Source organism: Helianthus annuus, chromosome 2, assembly GCF_002127325.2.
Source record: "Helianthus annuus cultivar XRQ/B chromosome 2, HanXRQr2.0-SUNRISE, whole genome shotgun sequence".
In the NCBI taxonomy this organism is placed as follows: domain Eukaryota; kingdom Viridiplantae; phylum Streptophyta; class Magnoliopsida; order Asterales; family Asteraceae; genus Helianthus; species Helianthus annuus.
Genome location: NC_035434.2, coordinates 21,009,637 through 21,034,754, shown reverse-complemented (window position 1 = coordinate 21,034,754; position 25,118 = coordinate 21,009,637). Strand labels below are relative to the sequence as shown.

The 25,118-nt window shown below is 36.7% G+C and overlaps 3 protein-coding genes and 1 long non-coding RNA gene across 5 annotated transcripts; 2 read left to right on the top strand and 2 right to left on the bottom strand.

Moving 5' to 3' along the window:
• Nucleotides 1-1,002: 1,002 nt before the first annotated feature.
• Nucleotides 1,003-11,465, bottom strand: LOC110912183. Its single transcript, XR_004872305.1, has 3 exons — nucleotides 11,379-11,465; nucleotides 1,547-6,379; nucleotides 1,003-1,387 (listed from the first exon to the last, which is right to left on the bottom strand). It is a non-coding gene; the product is annotated as an uncharacterized LOC110912183 (long non-coding RNA).
• On the top strand, nucleotides 7,825-14,941 carry LOC110912176 (FKBP12-interacting protein of 37 kDa). 2 transcript variants are annotated; one of them, XR_004872298.1, is made up of 14 exons: nucleotides 7,825-7,984; nucleotides 8,090-8,141; nucleotides 8,226-8,287; nucleotides 8,917-8,984; nucleotides 9,114-9,150; nucleotides 10,073-10,160; nucleotides 10,282-10,346; nucleotides 10,443-10,520; nucleotides 10,696-10,743; nucleotides 11,091-11,144; nucleotides 11,465-11,721; nucleotides 12,418-12,487; nucleotides 12,811-12,866; nucleotides 14,544-14,941. XR_004872298.1 is itself a non-coding variant. In XM_022156848.2 (14 exons), exons 1-14 carry the CDS (start codon nucleotides 7,958-7,960, stop codon nucleotides 14,739-14,741), a joined length of 1,065 nt encoding a protein of 354 aa, XP_022012540.1. In that variant the 5' UTR covers nucleotides 7,826-7,957; the 3' UTR covers nucleotides 14,742-14,941. The 2 variants fall into 2 exon arrangements, 1 of the variants encoding a protein (XP_022012540.1); XM_022156848.2 differs by having other exon boundaries at nucleotides 7,826-7,984; nucleotides 11,465-11,626.
• Nucleotides 14,942-15,000: 59 nt separating this feature from the next.
• LOC110912192 (AP-1 complex subunit mu-2-like) lies at nucleotides 15,001-20,041 on the bottom strand. The gene is made up of 11 exons (XM_035979685.1): nucleotides 19,913-20,041; nucleotides 19,352-19,498; nucleotides 19,129-19,191; nucleotides 18,876-19,052; nucleotides 18,693-18,796; nucleotides 18,321-18,428; nucleotides 18,127-18,223; nucleotides 17,926-18,023; nucleotides 17,614-17,755; nucleotides 17,387-17,509; nucleotides 15,001-16,572 (listed from the first exon to the last, which is right to left on the bottom strand). The coding sequence occupies exons 1-11, from the start codon at nucleotides 20,039-20,041 to the stop codon at nucleotides 16,474-16,476; spliced, it is 1,287 nt and encodes a 428-aa protein (XP_035835578.1). The 3' UTR covers nucleotides 15,001-16,473.
• A 1,769-nt stretch (nucleotides 20,042-21,810) lies between these two features.
• On the top strand, nucleotides 21,811-24,428 carry LOC110887400 (protein FAR1-RELATED SEQUENCE 5). Its single transcript, XM_022135060.2, has 4 exons — nucleotides 21,811-22,403; nucleotides 22,512-22,770; nucleotides 22,880-23,443; nucleotides 23,535-24,428. Exons 1-4 carry the CDS (start codon nucleotides 21,811-21,813, stop codon nucleotides 24,291-24,293), a joined length of 2,175 nt encoding a protein of 724 aa, XP_021990752.1. The 3' UTR covers nucleotides 24,294-24,428.
• Nucleotides 24,429-25,118: the final 690 nt, after the last annotated feature.

Below are 25,118 nucleotides of genomic sequence, written 5' to 3'. Positions count from 1 at the left end.
ACTCTACTTGTTCTGCCCTGATCTCTACCAGAATCTGCCAATACCTGACCTCCGAGTCTTTAAATGAAATGGCCACTATTGTAAGTATTAGTTTATGTGTTGTGAAGCTCCTGTAAAAATTTGAGCTCCATCACACAGTTGGATCTCTAGGGATTGTCCGATTTTTGCAGCTTGGTTACCCAAAAAACAAGATTTTTAACTTGGATGATGGGTTCTCTCTCTCTGTCTCACACTTCTCTCTAGCACTCTCTCTCTCTTTAAAACTTGATGAAGAAGAAAAAAGATCGAAAAACCCTAATCCCATATTTTTATACCATGAAGTTTGTGAATTTAACATAATCAACCCTTGAACCTTAAAAGAATACAAACGAGTCCCCTACTTTTGTTTGTTTACAAAGGGGGCTAAATTTAAGGTGTTGCAAAAACATAACCGGTCCAAATTAGAAAAGTATATAACCGAACTGAGTTCAACCTATATATTCGGTTTCTCCATTTTTGTTATTTGATTAATGGTTATTATTCGGTTTATTCAATTGAATTTTGTTCGAATATCTGAATAGACAAGATTTGTGGAACCGATGACTGAACCAAAAACCGAATTCACAATTTAGACATGGTTAGGAACCAAAAACCGAATTCACAATTTGGTTTTGTTTTTTCAGATTACAGATACAGTTTCGTTTCCTTTTTTGTTCACATCATAAAAAATGTGACTTTGGAATGTGAATAACATCATAGTTGTCAAACAAATTTAAAAGAGTTCAACAAATACGCATAATAAGAACTAGATGTGCACATATACATTCTTCTTAAAACCGAAACCGGTTTTGCTCCACCAGTTTTGTTACGGTTCCACCCCAGTTGCTCATTTCAAAAGACCGGTCTTGGTTCGGTTTGAGTTTGGTTCGTTTTTGGTTTGGTTCGTTTTTGGTTTTCGTTCTGGTTCTGGTTCGAAAACTAGTTATTGCACACACTTTGTAATACTTCTTTATGACAAAAAAATACATAAAATTCAACTTTATTAACATTTATAATTCTCGAAACAAGAAAATACAATAATGAAATACCAAAAAATAGACTTATAAGAATTACAATTATTAAATCAAAAAACATAAATTTATTTTTCGTGTTATTCTTCGTCCGAACTATTTTTCATGAGAATCGATGCATTGTAGGAGAGTTCTTTGTTAGATAGGGGATCGCCTAGTCTCTCTTGCACCTCTTCTTCCTGTATATGTTCTTCAACTTCCGTTGATTCTTTGAGAGTTGTTTGGTGTTGTACACGATCCATTGCGTCCAGGTGATCGTTTAAAATATGCACAATTGCACGTTTCATCATTGCCACGTATTAGGGTCTACCATTGAGTGGTGACACAAAGGTATGATTCTGGTAAATCGTGTGGAGCCGATCAAACATCAAAAGTTAATTTCACACTGGTTTGTAAGTTTAAAATAAAATAAAAATAATAATAAATAATACAACTATATCCTTTTTTGCTTGTTTCCACAATTTTATACAATAGCATCATATAGTAGTAAGGCTTACGTGTTTGTAACAAGGTTGGAACGTGGCTCAAATCATCTTTGTCAAGCGAGGGTTGTTGAAGGGGTCGAATGGCAAACCTTCTTGAATTACGAACTTTGCCATTTGATCTTAAACCTTGTTAAAATCATAAAAGTGCCACATTGATGGTCGATTGATGTTTTACTACTTTTAATGTTGTCACAGTTCGCTCGGTAATATTTCGTCATATGATTTATCAAAGTTGAGCTTGAGTTTGGTTGAAGAAAACTTCCACACATTATACAACGAGCCTTTTAAGAGACATTCGACATTAGACATATGTTGAACCACCCACGTACTTGCCCGAAAAATTACGGGTTTGGAGTCGTTTCTAAAACACTCGTAACGGTTTGGCTCGTTTGAGGAAGCGACACCAACTAATGCTTTTGATTGAGCACTATGTGAAGCCATAATCAAATAAGCAAAGATATTCAAAATCGAGTGTGTACAAGAGCGGGTTTTTGCTTTTTTCGAGTTTATTTTTGCGTTTTTGAGTGTTATGATCAATCTAAAACATAAAAAAAATCTATTTATACTAACTTTAGAGGGGGGGGGGGGGTGATTAGTTAGAAAAAAAAGATTTAATAAATATTTTCAATGACTAGCACATTTTAACGGTCAAAGCTAGTTTGCGTAACCAACCGGTTTGAAAAATCCCAGACCAATTTTTAAGGGGACTGGTTTGTAACAGGGACCGAGTCGTTTTCAAAATTGGTTTTTTGTAGATGTGCACAAAAAAGTTGGTTCCATATCCAACCCAGAACCGGTTCCTACCCGCTAAATGGAGGAACTGGTCCAATCTATTGGTCCTACCTGGTTCCACATTTTTTTCAAGATCGGTAACTTGTTCCAACTCAACCTGGATTTACCCGGGCAAGAACCGGTTTCAACGGTAAAAAATTTTAAAATCGGTTCCTAACGTTAAAATAGTGTTTTGACCGTTTTTTATTACTATTTTGACTGTTGGAACCAGTTCTTGTTATAAAAAAATTATTACCAATAGTCTTGGGATGTATTGGTTGCTTACCCAACTCGGAAACACATAAACGAACCCAAAAAACCGCAAAACAAACAATTTACGAAAATGTCACAAGCTTGGAGTGACGATGAGGCGTACGCGTTGGGTCTAGATTTTGTACACAATAGGACCGAAGAGTTACGAACGGTGGGTCCAAGTATTATATTTAGGAGGGGTTTTTGGTCTCAGGTTAAGGAGAGGTTTGACGAGGAAATGCCGAAATGGGTTATCAAACCAAACGTACAACTTACAAGTAATGGTCTTAAAGCAAAGATAATACGCATGACCCAACCAATAGGAAGATTTCATGAAATTTACCGCTGACGAATGGAAGGGTTGGAAGACGCAAATGACGATAAGCAAGTCATTGAAGAATCAATGGCCGAGCATGAACGAGTTAATGAAAGACCGTTTACGAAGCTTGAAATTTGGAAGCTTATAATAGATGATCAATTGTAGTTAGTATTAGTGATTTAGTTTTAGTTGTAGTATTTTAGTATTAGTATTTTTGTGTAATGTCAAGTATGTTTAATGTTAATGTTATTTTATTTAAGTTGAACATTAAAAAATAAACATGAAAAATTAAAACATTAAAATATTAAAATATTACATACTAAACATTAAATATTAAGCATTTATATATTCTTAAAGAAGAATGTCAGTGAAACAGTGCACGTGAATGTACAATATTACCCCGTTTTCAAACAGTAAATTACAGAATTCTCCTTGCCCTAGGTCCTTGTCGCCCTACATTTAAAATCGCCGGTTTTGAAAACGACGCACAATCCGTTGTCGTCTGATTGGAAGAGAGAGAAAGCCGGGAAGAGGCGGCGAAGGTGGTGGTGGACGGTGGTTATGTTAATGCCGATGGGTGAGGGCGATGGTGGATGGCGGCTAAAAGGGTGGTGTGATGGACTTTAGTTAATCTTGAAAGACCACCGTCACTTCTTAATTGGAAAGAAATCCGTTAAGAGTCTTTTGTGTTTTCTTTCCTTGTGATTAGTTGCTTGTTGAGGGAACAAAAGAATTCTATGACCATCTTGACTTAAGACAGAATGGTTTCTTTCAAGATCAATATAGGGTACCATTTGAGACCAGTGAACAACTGCTTTAAAAGGCCGTAAATCATCAATAAGAAAGGAGTTACATCATAACGAAATACCGAACCCGGACCACAAAACCATGCTCTCGTTGAGCGAGGGCCTGCACTCACTCTGTTCACCTCCCCTGAAGGTATAGAGCGTTGTCTTTTTTTTTTTGTTATTTTGTTTTTATGCCTTCAGGGGAAGAAGGGAAGGTGTAGCCAGGCGAGGGAAGCCCCGAAAGGCTTCTTCGCCAGGCGGCTAACAACAGCAGGTAAAGGTTTAGAGATTTCATCTCTCTCTCCCTGCCGGTTGTAGCCAGGGGAATGAAGTTCGGGTGATCTTCATTCTCCGGGCGGCTAACCTCTAGTGACTTTGTATTAAAGCCGGCTGAAACAGAGGGCTTGCTTGTATCCCAAAAAGAGGTAATCAAGCCCTCATGCCTGAAAGCCGGCTAAAGAGGAAAAGTCATAGAGAAAGCCTAGCCTTGAGTCCGCAATTCGTTTACGAATTGAGTAAGGACTCGCCCTTAAAAGAGGGGGAGGGGGTTCGGGGGAGGGGGAGATGAAATCTCACCACTCCAACCGGGAAATCCCTCTGAAAACAAAAAAACAAAAAAAAAAAACAAAAAGACAACGCTCCATACAATTTTTCAGGGTATGGAGCCACGTCGGTCGTTTGGGAATGGACGAACAGAAATAAGATTTTTGACAAGTTGAGGTGCAAAAAGGGTATTATTAATTTTAAATGGTGGGTATGGGAATGGTAAGGTATGGTTACCTATGGCATGGACTGGAATTTTATTGCCATTTCCGACGATAATATTTCGTGCAAAAACCTTATTTAAATAAGAATTAAGATTGTACGAGTTGCGAGTCATATTACCTGTAGCCACGGTGTCCATGTACCATTGATTATCTGGCGGGTGCAGACTCATTGTGTTGAACGCCTGGTCCAATGCAGTAGCAGTGTAAAGTTGGTCAGAATTTGCGTGGGCCTGCTGGGGTCGTGGGCCGAGTATACCAGGCCGTTGGTTAGGTTTTGGACTTTGGGTAGATGGGCCTGTAGGATAAGGACAAGGTGGTATGGCCCAATATTGAGTAGGAGCCCATGCTTGTGGTCTTGTAGTCCACTGACCTACCCCATAACCAGATGGAAAAGGAGTGCTACCAAAGTGTGAAGGAGACCATCCTTGGTTGGGATTGGTGAAACTCGTTTGGCCACGCCCGCGGCCTCGGGTTTTTCCTCGGCCCCGATAACGGCCACCGCCGCGGTTGTTGTTACTGTAAGAGGGTGGGGTTTAGGGTGGAGCAGATCCGGTTGGAGGTGTTGTTGTGGTATGAAGGGCCGATTCGGAAGAGGCATGGTTGGCTTTGGTGGTTTCTTCAAGAGTTAACGCAGATCGGGCTTCATAGAAGGTGGGAAAGGGTTTGGTATTCTGGAGAATGGAGGCAGTCCCACCGTAAGCTTCATTCAGACCTGAAAGGAGTTGGATGACCAGGTTTTTTTCGGTTACAGGGGCACCAACGTTTGCTAATTGATCGGATATAACCTTTGTTTCTTGACAATAGGCAGCCATGGATTGAAAGGAGTCGAGTTTAAGGTTTGTAAACTTTTTCTGCAGTAAAACGACACGAGTGGCTTCATTGTCATGAAAGAGGCTTTTGAGTGCCGCCCAAGCGTAACAGGCTGTGGAATCAGGACGGATAATGGTGCTTAGTAAGTCATTTGATATGGTGCCATAGATCCATTGAAGGACTATGGCATCAAGGCGACTCCAAGTTTCATCAGGGTCGGATGAGGCGTCGGGTTTGGCGCCTTCTGTAGCAGCGGGTTGAGGTGTGGACGTGCACTCGGGTTTCAGGGAAAGGTGGTTTAGCACTTGAAAGGCGCGGCAATGGATTTTGAATAATTCCGCCCACGAAGCATATTGGCTGGATTCGATTTCGAGAGTGATCGGAATGAAGTTTTTGATGTTGGTAACGGTGATTGCGGGATGTGTTTTAGGATCCATGGGGTAATAAGAAGGTTGTTGGTGAAAAAAAAATGAACAGGGGAAGGTCACGAAGAAGTGAAGCAACGGATTGCAAGGTAATGATAATGTTGGATGAGAAAAGAAAAAAAAAAGAAAGCTTCAGAGGGATCGGAAAAAAATGCTCAGTGGAGCTTTATGGCTTGATACCATGATAGATGAGATAATTTTTGCTTGTTGCTTTCTGTATTCCACTATCGAATATATACAGATAGGAGGATTGATTGCCTACAACTTTGGCAAACCAATCAATTTCAAAGATTTGTTCCATTAATATGGCTATTACAATAAATACAAATATATTCCAAGAATACAAAAGTTATATATGCTAATAGTCTCAGATCTTAATAAAAAGAGTTGCGCACTATCCCTTCTTCGACTGCTGCCCGACGAAGGGAGTCTCGAGCAAGATTCAAGTTGCTATGACGAGCGGCAACGGTGGTGTTAAGATTTGGTACGGGACCTAATGTTGTTGCTACACCACCATCGTTGCTGGATCTTCACGATCTGTTTGCCGGTGCCGATTTGAACCGCGTTCGTGAACCACGATCTACCATCGTACACCATCACTGCTACTGTGAACTCTTTATACATCAAAACGAAGAGGAAGGAGGCGAATGGTGTGAAAGACTTCCGGAGACGCTCTAACTTCGCCCCGGTTTCACATGCCGGATGTCGAAAACCTACAGTCAATTATTTTCAGGTGAGGATGTGATAACAAAGAGAGAGGCATGTCAGCATGTGTGTGTTGTGTGCGAGAGAAAGGGTATAAAGCTAACAATTTTTTTTTCGAACGACACTAGGCTAATGAAACTTGAATTTCTTGCAAACCAAAATATTGTAATACTATATAATCCACATTTATATATCCATAACGGTGGCAGCTTTGCTTTTTGGACAAAAAATATTAGGGTTTAAATCTTTGAATAGATGTAATTTAGTGTGTAGAGTTAATTACTGTTTTCGTCCCTGTGGTTTGTCAAAAATCACTATTTCAGTCCATTAGTTTAAAATTGCGATTTCAGTCCATGTGGTTTCACTTTTGTAACCATTTCAGTTCATGTGGTTTCACTTTCGTAATATGGGTGGTAGAGATTTTTGCCTCTTAGATAAAAAAAACTAAGTTCAAATCCTAACATGAATGTAATTTAGTATTTATTGGTGTAGTTTATGAGTAGGAGTAATGTAATCTTTATCATTCAAACAAAAATATTTATGCAAATCATACCGATACTTTTATGTATTTAATTTTGGCATCTAAGTTTACTATCAAGTTAGGCCAAAAATAGAGTTATGTTTTATCAACCTTTCTTTCATTTATGTGACGCTCGCTGATGTGCGAGATGGATTTACGTAAAAGTTTTGAATATAATATTTAGAGTTTCGTCAATCTAATGTTAATATTTTTGACAGTTTAACGTGCCACAACGCACGCGGTTCCATAATAGTTTGACCGAAAACAAAGAGGACTCATGTTCACCTACTTTTCCTTATAAGATTATATAGAACTATACAATGCAACGTACGAGACATTATACTCTTTTTATATCAGCCTAAGTGTGTAACAAAGTAAAAAACGTGTCGCGTCACACCTAGGCATCACACATTAATGTCATCATCGTAGCACGTGTAACGAAATCACAAATGTGACGTTGCCGCAACAACGCGCGGCATGAGTTAAAATCTAGTTACATCATATTATCCTAAGCTTACACACAAAGTGGAAGTTAAACACTACCGTTATTGTTGGCCGGCGGATGCAGACGACTCCCCCTCTTTTTTCGTTTTCTTCACCAGGCAATGTTTGTTCGTATGTTTTTGAGAGTTGAGTTTGCCACGACTTTCAAGAATTTCTCACAATATTTGCATCGACCCATCTCAATGTTGTCCGACATAAGACACGAGTCGTAGTACTTCCAAACCTCTGGGTTTCTTTTGGTTTCAAGCACAAAAACAACATTCTCGTTGCTTGAGTGGTTTTGTGTTTTTGAGAGTGTTTGAGAGTTAAAGAAGTAGTGTGGTTAAAACTAAACATTCTAGGCCTATTTATACAAATACATATGATATGAATTATGAGCCCAAAGAGTTCTTGTCTAGCCCATATTTATTACTCTTGGGCCTTGGTAATCTCGGCCCAGCCCATACAAACTACACCAGTCAGTCTAAACTCTAGTTTTCCGATAAGTTACCGGTGATTAACATCCCTGAACCACCATAATCTCAAATTTAGGGTTTCATACTCCGTATCACCATCATCACCAATGACATCACGCTCTCAAATCGACGACGTAAGCATTGAATCCTACCGTTTTTTTATCTCAATTATGCCCTAATTACTGTACTACAGTCTTCGTTGACGATTATTTATTGTTTGTAATGAACGGCGATTGTAGGATGATGATTTCGGTGGTGATTTGCCCGGAGTCAACGCTGCTAGGGTTTCAGGTTTGAAATAATGCTCAAAGTTGAAGTAACTAGTGTTTTTGATCTAGTTTAATGACTTTAATCGCCTGTGTAATGTGATTGTAGGTAATAAGAGGGGATTTGGAGATATTGATGACGATGATGATGATATGTTTGGCGCCAAAAAGGTGTGTTTTGAGTGTTGTTGATTTGTATCTGGTTATTGTTGGTGAGTTTAGTGTCATCAATATGGGTAATTGGGTTTAGTTAAGAGACCAAATGAGAGATTACAGTGTACATTGGTGGAAATAAGGGGGTACCAAGGTTCCATTGGATTCAAAGGGCAGTCAAGGGGGCTGTGTCTTATTGGTGGAGGCTCGGGTAGTGTCCCAAGATAGTTGTTAGAAACCGATTCGAGATGGTCAATCTCTTGATAGATACCCGTAGAGTGGGTTAGAAACTTAGAACTCAAAAAATTTCTTTATCTTGCTCATTTATGCAAAATATTATATAAACAAAATAAAGGACACTACCAATAGCTATTGTTACATTCAAGTGCTATAGGGAGGAACCATTAGTTGGTTAAATCTTCAAAGTTGTTTTCTGTTTTAAGTGTTTTTGGCTACGGCTACGTTTCATACAATGTATTATACTGCACTTCTTTTTTGAAAAATGTGCACCCAAAAAGAGTGCTGTATCCAGGTTGACACATGATAGCTTGTTATTTATGTTTGTCGAAGTGTCACGCTTCATGTTAGAATTCCTGTACCATTTTATCTGTTATGTGACATTTGCCATTACTTTGTTTACGTCTCAGGCTAATTTAAAAGTAGAAGAAACTGCCCCAGGTGTGGCAACCGGGATGATTTTATCCCTTCGTGAAAGGTAACACAAATTGATTCTTGTTGGACACCTCGTTTTTAAGGTTTTGGTCTTGTAGTAAATTTCTATTTTAATCAAACATTAATCCATCTTTTTTTGCATTTCTCTTCTTTGTGCTTTATTTTTTTGTAGCCTCCAAAGCTGTAAGGATGCTCTTGCAACATGCCAGGTATGTATAAACTTATTCTTATCACGTCTATGTTACTTTCGTGCCTTCTTTTATAAATTTATTTTGCAACAAGTTATTTTTAATGTACTATAAATGGGCCAATTTGGGTTGTGTTTTGGACTTTTGTCTTCAACTGGTCCATCATGTCAAATAAAAAGAAATGGCTTTAAAATAAACACGTGAAATAGGTCGAAAGTTTTGCCTGAAGTATAGCTTTTTAATGTGTGTGTGTATATATAAAATTGAAATAATGTATTTTTGTCATCATATTTGGCATACTAATCATTATAAAAACACTTTAGAAGTTTGGGCGAAAAGTGTCAGTGTGTCACGTCAATGCAACGTTACCCAACCTCACCTGTACGAAAGAGTTGCGTGTTTTGACAAGTTATTGAAGTCGCTCATTGGCCATTTTTATAGAAAACTAATGTAAGGGGAAGGATCAAATACAAAACAATCGAGACCTAGGAAGTGTAAGAAACCGGGTCAAACAAACTGCGATTGACCTCATTCCAGCGGCATTGGAACCAGCTCGTCAAACCCTATTTAATTATATATAGGGTTTAGCTTCTAGGGTATAGCTTTAGATTTTAGCTCTTTAGCATTAGCATTAGCATTTAGGGTTAGCTTAGGTTTTGGCTTTTAGGGTTTATAGTTTAAATTTTAGGGTTTAGAATTGGAGTTTAGGGTTTTTTATTAGGGTTTGATGAGCCGGTTTCAATGCCATTGGAATAAGCTCAATTGGAGTTCGTTTGACTCGGTTTTCTACACTTCCTAGGTTAAGGACAATTTGTACCGGATCCTTACCCACTAATGTAATTTCTTAAATGTAAAGATGACATATTTTTGCATGAATATCTACTGTGTTTACATCCTCTGCATGGTTATCTTATTTTTACGATGGTATTTATTTTGGTAATAGTCGGAGCTCGAAGAAGCAAAATCAGAAGTTCAAAAGTGGCATTCTGCTTTTCAGAAGGAGTCCTTCATTCCTTCGGGCTCATCAGTTGGTTGGTTTCTTATATATATGTATTATTGTTTTATCACAATAAAAAGATGATATGCGGCATTGATATTGTGTTTATATAGGTTATTGAACAATGGTTACTGATGTGTTTTCTGTTCATGCAGAATCTAGAGTCGTAGTCAATTATCTCCAAAACCTAAAATCTTCTGAGGAATCAATTCGAGAGCAGGTTTAGCGTAAAGAAGCTGTGTTTTTTTTTTTTTTTTTTTTTTTTGTGGAAAGTGAATGCAAGTTCTGTTTGATTAATGCTGTTTAATGTGTTCAGCTAGAAAAAGCAAAGAAAAAGGAAGCCGCATTTATAGTAACTATTGCAAAGCGAGAGCAGGAAATTGCAGATTTGAAGGTGCTTATTTTTTCTCTACTATACACAAGTGACAGATATAAAAAATATATCCAATTTAATGCGAATACCGTAACTGCTAAAAATAAGTTCTTAACTGTGATAACATTGTTATAGAAATCTTTTTACTGGACAGAACTAAAACTAAATAGATAAAATTTGTTTTCAACTGTTTTAGGCCGCAGTTCGGGATTTAAGATCACAACTCAAGCCTCTATCAATGCAGGTACACCACTATTCTTTCTCTCTCTGGCTACCTTTTATTAAGACAAAATCTCCTGCTGAAAAAGTGACATTGTACGAACCTTTTTAAATCGCTATTTGTTACTAATATTTGTGCTTATTAGTTATTACAAAGTTTAATTCAACTTATAATTTCAAGCAATATTTTAACTTGCAATACGTCATTTGACTTTTCCAAGTCACAATGTAGCCTTCTATTTGAAACGTTTATAATGTGATCTTACTGTTACATGCATGGATAATAACAGCAATTTTCTCACAATTATAGATCTCAATATCTCCTCAAATCTAATTCAAAATATTAATATCCCGCTGTGTTAAAAATTTCAGGCAAGAAGATTATTACTTGATCCCGCAATTCATGAGGAGTTTATGCGTTTGAAGGTAGTCAACTTTCAGGATCCTGTGTTCATGTTTAAGATTTATGTTACCACTAGAGACGGTTATAGGACACCTAATCAGTAATTGTAAAATGTTTGATATTAACTACCTATAAATTTTTACTTTTGGAGTAGCCTAATTAAATATTAAACACTGATTAAAATAGTTGGAGCTTAAGATTTGGTTGACTTAATATTAAACATGTGAAACCTTAACTATACAATGCTGATGTTTGACCTGTTGGTGTAATGTGGACTAGTAGTTGACCTTTTCAGCATCTTTTTATACGTTCAACTGAAAAACGCCTGCATTTGCAACTTCAGAATTTGGTAGAGGAAAAGGATAAGAAAGTGAAGGAGCTGCAGGACAACGTTGCGGCTGTCAACTTCACGCCACAAAGCAAAATGGGAAAAATGCTAATGGCGAAATGCAGGACCCTGCAAGAAGAAAACGAGGAGATAGGAAATCAAGCCAAAGAAGGAAAGGTCAGTGAGATGACACAGTTTTCTGCAATGTTTTCAGGGCCGGACGCCAAACCGGTCTCCTCACTAGTCCACTGGTCGGACCGGTCGAATCGGATGTAAGAACCGGGTGATTCTGTAAATATTATAAAAACAAATAGACTAAAATTAATTTTTTTAATCAAAACCCGGTTCAACTGCCCGGTTTTCTGGTCCGACCGCCGGTTTCCGGTACAACGGCCGGTTCAACTCAAAACAGTTTTGATAGGGTTAACTGGACCGGGATCCGACTGGTCTGGGGTTTCAAAACACTGGATATCTGAGTGAGTATATAAAAAAACCTGTTTTTGCATAACTAAATCCCTATACGTTAAAACTTCATGAAACAGTTATTTTTTTTTTTTAATTTTAAAGGCTTAATCTATGCACAAGTAGGATTTTTTTATGTTTATCATTGGAAAAAAAGGACTTTATTTTAGTAGTTAAGTGTTGGGACTCTACTACTTTACTGTCAAAGTTATTAAAATTGAGGGATTTAATTTTCCGAAAAACAAAGTCCAGGGACTTATGTGTGAATTTTGAGAAAGTCTTTAGGTTTTTCCAACAATTGCCTTTTTTTCGTAGTGTAGCTATTTGTGTTTTATCTCAAATGGGTTAAAGAAAAAAAAAAGATAAAAGATAATGCGTAAAATGGGTGAAACATGAAAGACAGCGAAAAGTCTATATTTCATGCATACAGCTTCTAGAATCTTAATTAACTGAAGGGTATGGTTGTCGATGAAGCTTACTAAGCATTTCAAATTTCTGGTTTGTAGATACACGAGTTGTCAATGAAGCTTGCTTTGCAGAAGTCTCAGAATTTAGAACTCAGGAGCCATGTTGAAGGTTGACTTATTTTTTTCTTTCTTTGACCATTATGTATCTAATCTTATATCACACTAGCTAGGATGCTCATAGGAATAATTGTGTTTTATCGCGTTTCTTGAGGTTTATTGTTTAGCAAAATGGTTTCTCACTTTCTGAAGTGAGATGAGATTTTGAAGAAATCATTATCTCAGAATAGATTTTTAATTTTGACTTTTTCTGGTCAAATGGCGGCAATCATGAAATTGATGACACTTCTCACACGTATTACTTATGAACTATTTAATAGGTTGGTTATTTAGATGCTTAATGTCATTTATTGTTTTGTGCTTTCTTTATTGCAGGTTTATGCAAGCATATGGAGGGACTGACGGATGATGTTGAAAAATCAAATGAGATGGTCTCTGTCTCTCTCTCAACCCTTGTGCTTATAATTATCTATTGAGTTAATTGCCATTTTTGTCCTTGTGGTTTGTCCAATTATGCCAATCAAGGCCAAATTTCAAATTTGTACCATTTCCGTCTCTGGCCTTCTTGAAACATGTCAGTTCCGTCCAAAAAACTAACGTCTGTTTAAACCTATTGTTTAATGAAGGGTAAAACCGTCATTTTCCTTTTCTTATTCCCTCTTTTAATCCTATTGTTAATAGTGTTTAAGAAATTAAGAAAAAATAAAGAAAAATGATGTTTTTACCCTTCATTAAACACGGCAGGTTTTAACAGACGTTAAGTTTTTGGACGGAACTGGCATGTTTCAAGAATGTCATACAAATTTGAAATTTGTCCTGGACTGGCATAATTGGACAAACCACAAGGATGAAAATGACAATTAACTCTCATTTATTACTTATTATCAGCCATGTGATCACGTTTCAGTCGGGCTGGGCCAACCTGTCTTAAATTTTTTTGTCAATTTTTTTGAATTCATAAATAGTCAATGTATTAGAGCACACGGGGTGGTCCGTGATACCACCCCATCACGCGTTAAACTAAAACGTAACACCGCCACCGCCCAAAAAATAACGCATTATATTTTCAACGCGTTGAAACCTTCACGCGTTGAAAAGTTTGAATGTTTGGCTTCTTTCTTGACGAACCTTTCACTGGGCTTGACGAACCCTTCTTTCATTTGAGAAACCTTCTCTGTGACGAACCTTTCACTGGGCTTTTTGGGCTTTTGGTATGTAATTTATTTTTTCACTGGGCTTTTGGGCTTTTGGTATGTAATTTATTCTGTGGCTCGGTCATCATAATTTAAAATTAAAAATTAAAAAAAAATATTTTGCTATGTAATTTATTTTTTAAGTTTAATGAAATTTATATTTTAGTGTTTTATTGTTAATTTCTAATTTTAAAATGAAAATTAAAAAAAATTGGGAGTGATAGAATTCCATCACTAGTGATACCACCCCCCCTACATTTCTATCACTAGTGATGGAATATTGGGTGATGACATGGCATGATTTGATTGGATAGTGGGAGTGATAGAAATCTATCACTAGTGACCACCCCTCCTCCCCTTAGACCACCCGTAGTGGGGCGTGATTTTTAAAAAAAATTGAAAAAAAAAACCGCCCCAAAACGCCCCCCACCCCATTACACTAGGCGTTACCCGGCGTTTTTTTTTTTTTTTTGAAAATTTGCATGTGAGCGTTTTAATTAAAACGCTGAAGAGAGATGGGGGATTTTGCATGTGGCCAATGAGATTTTTGCATGTGGTCAATGGTACTGTTTGCTTTTTTGACTAGCCAATCAGCAGCAACTGTTTGCTTTTTAAATTTTTTTTTTTTGTTTAATGATTGGAAGGGGCATTATTAGGCATTATTCCCACTACACCACTTTTGCAATAACGCCCCATACTGACTGGGATGACAAGTGTCGAATAATGCCACATGGTGGGGGCATTATTTTTCTCTACCACTACGCATGGTCTTACACATGATTAAAAAACTGTATTACCGAAATAAGCATTATAATTATTTTTAATAAAATGATTTGGGATGTTGTTATCACCATTTGAGTACACATTATACAATTTCTGACCTGTTTTAACTCATTCAACCCGTTTCCTTTTCAGGTGCTAATCTTAGAAGAGAAGCTTAACGACAGAGAAGCCGAGATCAAAAGATTAAGGCATCAGCTGCAACAATATGATGTGGCGGAGGAAAAAACAGACACACTTGCTACTGATGAAAAAGATACCAATGCGGATGTTGCTGTGCCTATGGAACAGGAACCTGAACCCGAACCCAAACTCGAAAATGAGGAATTATAGGAACCCCGAGTGTCGGTTTTTCATGTATGTGACTATGTGTATGTTGTACATCAAGTCTTCATGGCACATAAACTGTGAGCATTCATGTTTGATGAATGATTTTGGGGTACTAAACTAATCGAGTTTCGTATTTATGGGTCCCACATGATCAATATTCATGCATATTTCATATGCTTTCTGCCATGGTTGGTAAACTGGTAGCTGAACTTGTGCTTTATTTGGTTATTATCTCAATCACTTTGTTTGCAACTTCAGTTGATTTGGGTGTAGTTTTTTTTAACTTAAAGTGTTCGAACTGTGAAACCATGTTTTTCAAAACGTGAACTTAAATATGTTAGTTCTAGCTTAGCCGGATGACCGATTTAGCTTAATTTGGATGGTTCGGTCAATTTTCAACGGTTATTGAATATCTTTGGTTACAATGGCTAGCAGGTTTTGGTTTAATATACTCTTATTAACCCTTTATTAATTTGCAACTTTCGTGTGCGTGGCTACTTTCTTGTGTGTGGCTATTTGTTTTCTATTCACTCATTTTCCGCGACCTGCGTGGTTCCTTTGGCTTTCGTTTGGCCGTCTATGGCAGTTGCCTCATTTTGTAGAGAGAGAAACAGAGAGGGGATTTTGTCCACCGTTGCGCGTGGCTTTACTGGCCATTTCTGGCCATTTATGGCGGCGACGGATCTTCAACGTCCTTAAATCTTTTATGCCTGGGTCTCTTTGGTTCTGTGGACTTTGGTGACGATGATGGTACAACAGTGGTTGGATTGTGTAATACATATCGCTTTGGTTTTCGTGCTTGCTTCGATACTATGGTTGTGGCGGCGGCGTTGGTGGTTGTCGGTATTCTTTTGTAAGTTTGTTTAAAGGCTGTGATAACGTGTATTTAACGTAGGTTAAACACCATATCATTCTTGATTAAAGGGGGCATCAAGAGGGGAGGCGGTATCCTCTTAACGCTCGTGAGAGGTATCCTCTTAACGCTCGTGAGAGAATTGTGAGATAGGGTCCATCCCAAATCAACCAATCACAATTTCTTTTTTGTTTTTTTTTCTTAAACCGCAAGGTGATAGTTAAAGAATGTGTTAGTTAAAGTTTATTGTCTCATTGGCAGTGATGTGACACCCATGCCACCTCACCCAAAACTTTAAACATCATGTCATGCTGGTTAAAGGGGGCACCAAAAGGGGAGGCATTACCCCCTTAATCTCCGTGAGAGAATTGTAAGATGGGGTCCAACCTAAATCAACTAATCACATTTTTTAAACCATAACGTGATAGTTGAAGGATGAGTTAGTCGAATTGGTGGAACAAGGTCAAAGTGCCCAAAGTTTGTTTTCAATAAATACATCTAAATTCACTTAATTCAAAAAATCTAATTATTATTAAACCGGTATGATTTTTAAAATAATATTCAAAACATTTTTTTTATAGAAAGCACGAGGGATATAGATAAAAAAAGTATCTGTGAATCAACCCAACAGTACTGTAGTAAATGAATACGGTACAAAGTCACAATCTTTAAAATAAATGAGAAGTGGTGGAGGCTTGAACACACAATCTTGTCTCCTAGTAACATGCATATGTGACTAACCATTATACCAACAACAAATTACAGTAATGTTGTTTGTTTGGTTACAAATCTATGTATTAAACTAGACATTAAAGTAGCAGTTAAGAGTTGAGACTTATTTCACATATGGAAACTGGTCAACTCTCGAGTTTGACCCGGGTTTCACTGTAGTCTTATTTCATATTCACCAGCCATTGTTATGTATCTCACCCATGGTAGTGTCTGGTAAGCACTTTTTTCGATAACCTTCAGGTGACGAACCTGCAACCGTAAAGTAATGACTAATGAATGCGTCAATTCAGGCCGTGTTCACAGGTTAAATAAATATTTTTAACTAAACGGCCCGGTAACAAACTAGTCAAGGCTTGAAAGGGATGCACACACACCACTAAATCATTTTATTTAAAGATTATTATTATTATTATTATTTATATAATATCGATTTGTAACATTTGTAGGCATGAAGGATTGTACTCATAGTTTAGTGAGTTGTACTCATATTTGGGTTCTTTTATGTTTAACTTCTTTTACTTTCAACCATAAATCACTTTTAAGCACATACAAATTAACATTTGTAGGAATAAGGGGTTGTACTCCAATGTGTAGGCGTAAAGTGTGTGTGGTTCAACATCTCTTTCTAAGTTTTGAGAGTTAACACAATGCAATGTGCGTGTGTGGTTCGACGTTTTTATGTTGTCTATTTTTCCCGTTTGACAAGTTCTTCATAATGTGCGAGTCCTAGATGGACTTAGTTATTTTTATTTTCTATATTTACGTTTCAGTCTAATTGCTTCGTATTAACACGTCGCAAACTCAGTGTTGGTGGTCGCTCACGGTGGTGTGACATTGCTACTATTTGACACGGTTTTACGCCTCCGCCGCAATGTGGGGATGCTAAATACTAGTTATTATTATAAGTAATCATTATTTATTTTTTTATAGTTTTTTCCAAATGAAGGACAAAAAAGTGTTAGTGGGTCAAACCAATGACGTGACCCATTTTGACAGTATGTTTTGACCTGTTACTCAACCTATTTGGCCCGCCGATATTGCCACCACTAGTAAAAATGCATACCTGTATACCAGATACAGTAAAATACGGTATCTCAAACTTCACACGTATAGGAGTTTTTTTGTTTGGGGTTGGATCTTCATAAGCGACACTCGGGAGTCTAAACTCGGCCCCTAACATATACTCCTGCAATTGTTAATGCTCAAATGGTGTTATGACAACAAGAAGCATTTACAACAATGCAAAAAAAAAAAAAAAATGTTCATAAAATTCCAAACATTATTTGGTACCTTGTCACCGGGGAATGACCTTATTCTCCATATAAGCGAATCGTGTTCAGGAGCATATGAAGCGGCTCCCATTGTTGTTCGAACAATTGGTTTTGTAGCATCGGATGGCACGGGTATGCTAATTTGGACATTTGTTGCGTTACTGTTTTTAAACATTAGTTATTAGATCGCCTCATAATTCGACTAAGAAAACTCATTTGTATCACGAAAATGAAAAAAAAAATTGTGGCCATGAGAACTCGTTAGGGAAAACTCACGGGCCCCACCAATACCCTGGTGGGATCAGATAAACGTTAATTACATGAGGCGTACCTTCGCTCTCTAAATTGGCTTCTAGCTTTTACAAGCATCTCAATCCTACTTCTCGCATGTTTTTCGATTTGAGCCTCAACCCAAATTAACGGTTTCACCTAGCAGCAAATAAAAAATTAAAAATAAAAAATCTGAAATCCTGATAATTATCGAAAAAGGGTGTATGAAATATGAATCAAGCGCGATGCAACTGAAGATAACCTGAGTGCTAATCCTATATGTCATTAGATCAAATGATCCATCAGGAGGAATAAAAGATATTGTGCGGTCCTTTTCATAGCGCGCTAGACGTACACATCTATTGAAAGCAACAATCAAGTAAGCATGAAGAGTGTTTAGATCCGTAAACGACCAAATTATAGCATACGCTAGTAATGTCTCTATTGATGTCTTACTGGTGAAATCTGATGTCTTCTAAATCAATGCATTTCCCCTTTGAAGACCGATCTTGTGCATCCATTAGAACTCTATCGTTAAGCCCAAGCTTGCACTCAGGCATTCCACTGCACGAAATGGTTAAAACTTCAGTTAACCGTATAAATACTTGTGCGTAGCGTTAATCATATATAGTGGTACAAAGAAAGGGATCACAAGTAAAGTAACGAGTACAAATGTTTACGCAATTCTCACAGTTCTTTACTTAAAATTAGTTGTGTATTCAATGACCCCCCCCCCCCGTGGTGTGCGCACACACTTTAGATTAATGTTGATAGTGTTACATGATAAACTTATCGACTTTGTTGTTGTGAGCCATAATTTTTAAGCACCTTAAACACGTTCTCATCTTTAACGCCCCGCCAACTTCTGACCGAATCAACTGTCGGTTACTATTGACTAGTATGTTAACACTTTCAATCACATCCAGGAATACCTGATATCAAAAGAGAAAAAGATAACATTGCAATGTTAATGTTAATATCAATGACCATATTGACAAAAAAGGTGCATACTTCATTCTTTTTGTAATATATTCCTTCATTTCGCCACGAGACCGCATTGGTTACAGCCATTGGAGGCCTTTGTGTAACTTCCAACCTATAAGCGTCAGTCTTGATAAACTCGCTTAAAATCGTTGCTTCGGTATATTGTGGGTAACCAAAGTCCATCATTTCGTCGAGTAATTCATACTGCCATATTTTGCTAAGTATGAGTTTATATAGTTGGTTAACTTAACTGAAGTGTAATGAAGGGTTTCATTTTTACCACTACAACAAAGTTATCTCTAAGAGATTCTTCAACCAACTCTTCGAAATAATACTCGAAAACCTGAAAAAAATTTATAATTTATTTAGAAATAATTAATGACATGATAATATGAAATTCATCATCATGGGTTTTGAAAAATGAAAACAACCCATTTTTGCGAATCCAAGCGTAAACCATAAGTATAACCATGGGGTAATAAAGCGTTAATCTTAGTACTCACATCGGCTAACTTGTGGAGAAATGCAATGAGGCTAGCAACGTTACAGTTTTGCCTGGATACAGCCATTAAGTATACATTGTTGTGTCGAATGAATATGTGAGACACGCCGTTATCAAATACTACTGGACCTTGAGCCTCAATATCTTCCTGACATAAATCAAATGCACAAAAAAAAAAAAAAAAAAAAAAAAGAAAACACATTTGTCCCTAAATTAGCATGAACTTACTTCATGAATCATATTTGTTCCATTATACAAAGAGATTGTAATGAAAAGGATAATGATAAAGCTAACAAACTAATTATAAATTTATAAGCCTAACTAGCTAACGGTAATGATAAAACGTCACTAACTATCCTAATATTCAAACCGGATTTAAAATAGTTACGAACAAAAAAATTATAGATGAACGATAAATCAAATAATAATAACTATAGTCTACATTAATCGTTTTATGCTATAACGAAAACCGATTTGCTTGCCAAAAACCTAGAAACTGAAATTTTGTTATATGCATACAATTGGATCCATCCATACTAATAATATCATAAAATTATTATACCTCATTCTCAAGAAGTTTTGTGAAGAATCTCTCGGCTTCAACGGATAAAATATCACCACGATAGTGACGACTGATCAAACAGCGGCCCTTGATATCGAGAATGAAAAGCGCTGAAACGGCTCCAGCCATTGTTTTGCGTCAATCCAACGATGGGATATATAGATAGATAGATAGATACAGGAATATTGTTGATGATGTGACAATGGTGAAGAAAATGCAGTTGAATCTAGAGTGTGGTCACCTATGAATTTAGTAATATATGAATGCTAGAAACATTGAGGACATGTGATTTGGTTTTTGGAGATCGTACGTGCAAGTTGAGATGGAGATGAAGAATGTAACGGGTAGAAATGGTAGTTACTAGTCACTATTTGTTAATTACACGTTTCCCCCTCTACTTATGTATATTTGTAATTTGACCATACACACACACACACATACATACAAGGGTAAATCATGTCACACGTATGAATCTTAACACTACTCATATAACCCAAATATATATATATATATATATATATATATATATATATATATATATATATATATATATATATATATATATATATATATATATATATGAGCAGGAGTTGTGTGGAAAGTCCTATTTTCCTAGAAAGTCTAGGAAGCAATAGTATAGTGACATGTGGCATGGATGTATTTTAACTAGAAGGGCAAACATGTAATTACATATATTTTTTTTTATTTTTGGTAATTATCTCAATTTATATATTTTTGCATGTTTCGTTTTGTAACTGATTTCTATGCATCAAATTCGGGATTGTAGTTTCTTTTCAATCCAAATCTATTCCAAATTCCACGAACACGAAACACACATCTATATATTATAATCCGATCATCCTATTATTCATCAGCAAAGTTCTTATTCTATATTTTTTAAGTCTGAAAGATCATGGCTTCGAACACCCTCGCTGATGTTGCAGATGGTAATTGCAGTTACCTTTTTAGCATTTTTGTATTGTTTTACTATAACCTTTATTCAAAATATTCAGATTGTTCTTGATGCTGTGTTTTAACAGCAGAGTTGTCGAGCTGTATTAAGTACATAAAGGTTACACATTGTTTTCATAACCTTGATGATGTGTTTTAACAGCAGAGGTCACCTTGTTAAAATCCACAGTTTTTTTTTACGAGCAAGACCATCAAGCTTTGTTGTTGGTGATGTGTTTTAACAGTTATACAGATTCTTATTTGTCTGTGTTTTAACCGTATTGTGTTTAACAAGTTTCCTGTTGCAATAGATATTGAGGTTGTAGTCAACCTTTTATATAAATCATGTTAATGTTGTCTGTTAAATAGTGTTGTGTTTTAACAGTTATTGAGCCTGAAGACAATTTTTTTTAATGTTCCATAGTGGATGTTGTGTTTTAAAAGTAATGTGTTTTACTAGTTATGTGTTCTATTTTAGTTTCTTATTGAATGATGTGTTCTAAATTGACTGTGTTTTACTAGTTATGTGTTCTAATGTAGTTTCTTATTGAATGATGTGTTCTAAATGTACTGTGTTTTACTAGTTACGTGTTATTATTGGATGTTGTGTTTTAAAAGTAATGTGTTTTACTAGTTATGAGTTCTTTTTTGTAGTTTCTTATTAAATGATGTGTTTTTTAACTGTAATGTGTTTTACCAATTACTTGTTTCAACAGATGCTGAGGTTGTGCCAAACCATCATCATGTTATTGGTGTTGTGTTTTAACAGTCATACATGTTCAGGGTGTTTTTGTTCATTGTTTCACATGAGTTGGATGATTGTTTGTAGTATGAAGGTCACCCCTTTTTTTACATAGTTGAATGTTGTGTTTTAAATTCCATAGTTGCAGTTTTTGTTCATGTTTATTTTAAACTCTTTATGTGTAAACATCAGTTTGTTATATGTGATGTGTTTTTTCTGTTCAAAGGAGGGTCAAAAAGACTTTCGACCAGTTGATACTTTAGTAGATCAGCCGTCCGATAGGTGGGTACGTAGGGTACCATCAAAAAGGACCGGATGCCAGGCTGCGATCAGAATAAAACTTACCGATGCTAAGAAGTATTTGCTTTATCATTTTATAGAGGCGCACAACCACGATTTTGTGCATGAAGAAGATTTACATCTTCTCAAGGAAAACAGGGGTATTAATCGTGCACACGAAGAGATGATAAACAAGATGTCACATCTCAACATCGGGCCTGTTCGTGCATTTAACATTATGAAGGAAGTGTATGGTGGGTTCGACAAAGTCGGTGCTACCAAAGTCGATTTTAAAAATTTCAAGAAGGAGTTAAATCTTTTTATCGGAGAGTTTGATGCGGAAATGTTTGTCAAGCGTTTGATGAGAAAAAAGGAGTTTTTACCGAACTTCTCTTGTGAATATGAAACCACAGACGAAGGTGTGTTGAAGTGCATTTTTTGGGCCGACGAGGATATGAAGAGAAATTATTATATGTTTGGGGACGTTATATCATTTGATGCTACATACAAGCGTAACAAGTAACTATGAGTTTATTTTTTTTACATATTTATTGTGTTTTAAATCTTACTGTGTTATAAATACATCATGATTTGTTTTTTCATCGCTGATTGTGTGTTTTTTTAAAGGTATAACATGATGTTTGTCCCTTTTACTGGGATTGATAATCATAATAGGAACGTGACACTTGGTGCTGCAATTCTCGGTTCGGAAACGGCAGAGACGTATAGCTGGTTACTTAGGGCGATCAAGAACGCATACGGGTACGCGCCTCCTGTAATCGTTACTGACCAAGACCCTGCGATGAAAAGGGCTATAGCTGATGTTTGGCCTGAGTCGAGGCATCGGTTATGTATGTGGCATATCATGGATAAACTCACTACAAAGGTATGGGTTTTATATGGCAGGGTTTTATTTTTTTTTATTTTTTGTGTGATTTGTTCTGTGTTTTAAAATTAATTTTTTTTGTCATTCACGATACAATGTGCCATTTTAGGTTGGGGCTGCCTTATGTTCAAATACAGATTTCAGGAAAAGATTGTCTGCAGTTGTTTGGACTGATTCTCTATTGCCCGAAGCTTTTGAGGCTGAATGGGCCGCTATTATTCATGATTTCGGGTTAACCGACCATGAATGGCTGACGTATATATATGGGCTACGTGAATCATGGATTCCAGCTTACTATCGTGAAGAAGAAATGTCTGGTCTTATGCGGACATCATCTAGGTCCGAAAGCGAGAACCACTTTTTTGGAAAAATTAGCAATCCAAAGTGCACGTTGGTTGAATTTCTTAGCCACTTTGATACGGCTATTGAAGCGCAAAGGCATGAGCACCGAAAAAACGATCATGACACTCGATACACCAACCCTGGAGAGTGGAGTGATTTTGTTCTCGAGAAGCAAGCAGCTCAAATATATACTAGAACTTTATTTTTTGATGTTCAACTCGAGATTCAACATGCGATTCATCGTTGTGCGAGTGTCAGATTAGATCACGTCGGTGATTTCATTAAGTTTTTTATAAAGGATCTCGATCAGCCATGTTCTTCGTACTTTGAGGTGATTGTTTATTTTTTCTTTATGTGGTCTTATTTTTTGTCTATTATTTATTTTTTTATGAACTGTGTTTTATTGATATTAAATGTTACAGGTTATGATACGCGAGGAGGATGTTACTGTTAAGTGTACATGCAATAGGTTTGAGCAGTTTGGGCTGTTTTGTAGTCACATTTTTTGCGTGTTACGGATTCTTGATATAAGGGAGTTTCCTAAACAATATATATTGAGGCGTTGGACGCGTGAAGCTGTTCCAAATAGTTCCCCCGGGTCCATTCTTACGGATGGTGGAAATCCAGATCGTAGTGACGAGGTTAACCGGTGTGTTCGGGAGATTAGTCACGCAACGGAGTATGTCGTTAACAAGCTGATTTCAAATTTTGATAAGTTGTCTGATTTTCGAGACCATATCAAGCAGTTTATGTCAGCCGCGGATGAAGCTCAAATAAATGCACCTCCCAAGACACGACGTAACCGATTTGCTGAACTGCTAGGAGTTGCTCCAGAGAGCACGGCCACTATCCGTGTTCCAGTTGGTACCAGGTTCAAGGGCTGTGGTTCTCATAAACGCCTTAAATCTCAAAAGGAGCGAGCCGTAAGTCAGTCTGGAAGTAAACGTCGTCAATGTTCATTATGTAAAAAATACGGTCATAACAGAGTAACGTGCTGGAAATACAACGTGGCTGGGGCTGAGGCAGGTTCTTCGCAGAATGCTGGTGGTAATGAAGACACAATTCCTGAAGGAGATGCTGCTATGGTTGTTCAAGGTGATGGTACTGGTTTGAACGATGATGATGATGTGTTTTACACATCTGGAAACGATGCAGATATGGACGATGAGGAGATGGCATAGTAGGATCTTTTTTTATCAATATTTTTCTAAGTACTTTGCTGAACTATCCGTTTTTTAGTTTTATTTTTTTATCGTATGTTTGTGTTGAGATTTGGTTTTGGTGATTTTAAGACTGATTTGTATTCGACATTTTATGAAAATAGTTGCTTTTGTGTTTTAGTTTTAAGCTCTTTATGTAGTAGCCATATCTGTTTTACGGGATTCTGGATTTGTTCGTGGGTTTGGCATATTTGTTTACTTCGTTAAAAATGTGTTTTAAACTTGTTTTAGTCCATAAAGTGCAGTTTTCAACTGTGTCTTAAGTACTCACTTTGTTCCAGAGTAACGAGCATACTTTTTAAATGTTAATGTGTTTTAGTAGCCATATGTGTTTTAGCATACTATAAAAGTTAAATGTTAACTTTGTTCCAGACAAAACACAAGCCTTTTAAATGTTAATGTGTTTTAACATTTTTAATTTGGATTATGTTCCTTAGAATCCATCCGCCTGTTATACGTAATGTGTTTTCACAGATATTCGAACCTGAAGTCATTCTTTTGTATACTTGAAGGTTTTTTTCAACTATTTAGTTTATGTTATTGATGTTAAAGTGCGTTAACTTGTTTTAATGTATGTTTTCACAGATACTCGAATCTGAAGTCAATCCTTTGTATACTTGAAGGTTGTTGTAAACTATTTAGTTTTTGTATTTGATATTTAAAGTGTTTTAACTTCGTTTTAAGGCATAGACACTTGATGATATAGATAGGTTGCTTACCAGATTTTATTATTGGCACTAAGTATGTAGACTGTGTTTTAAGGGGTCACACAACTGTAACAATGCC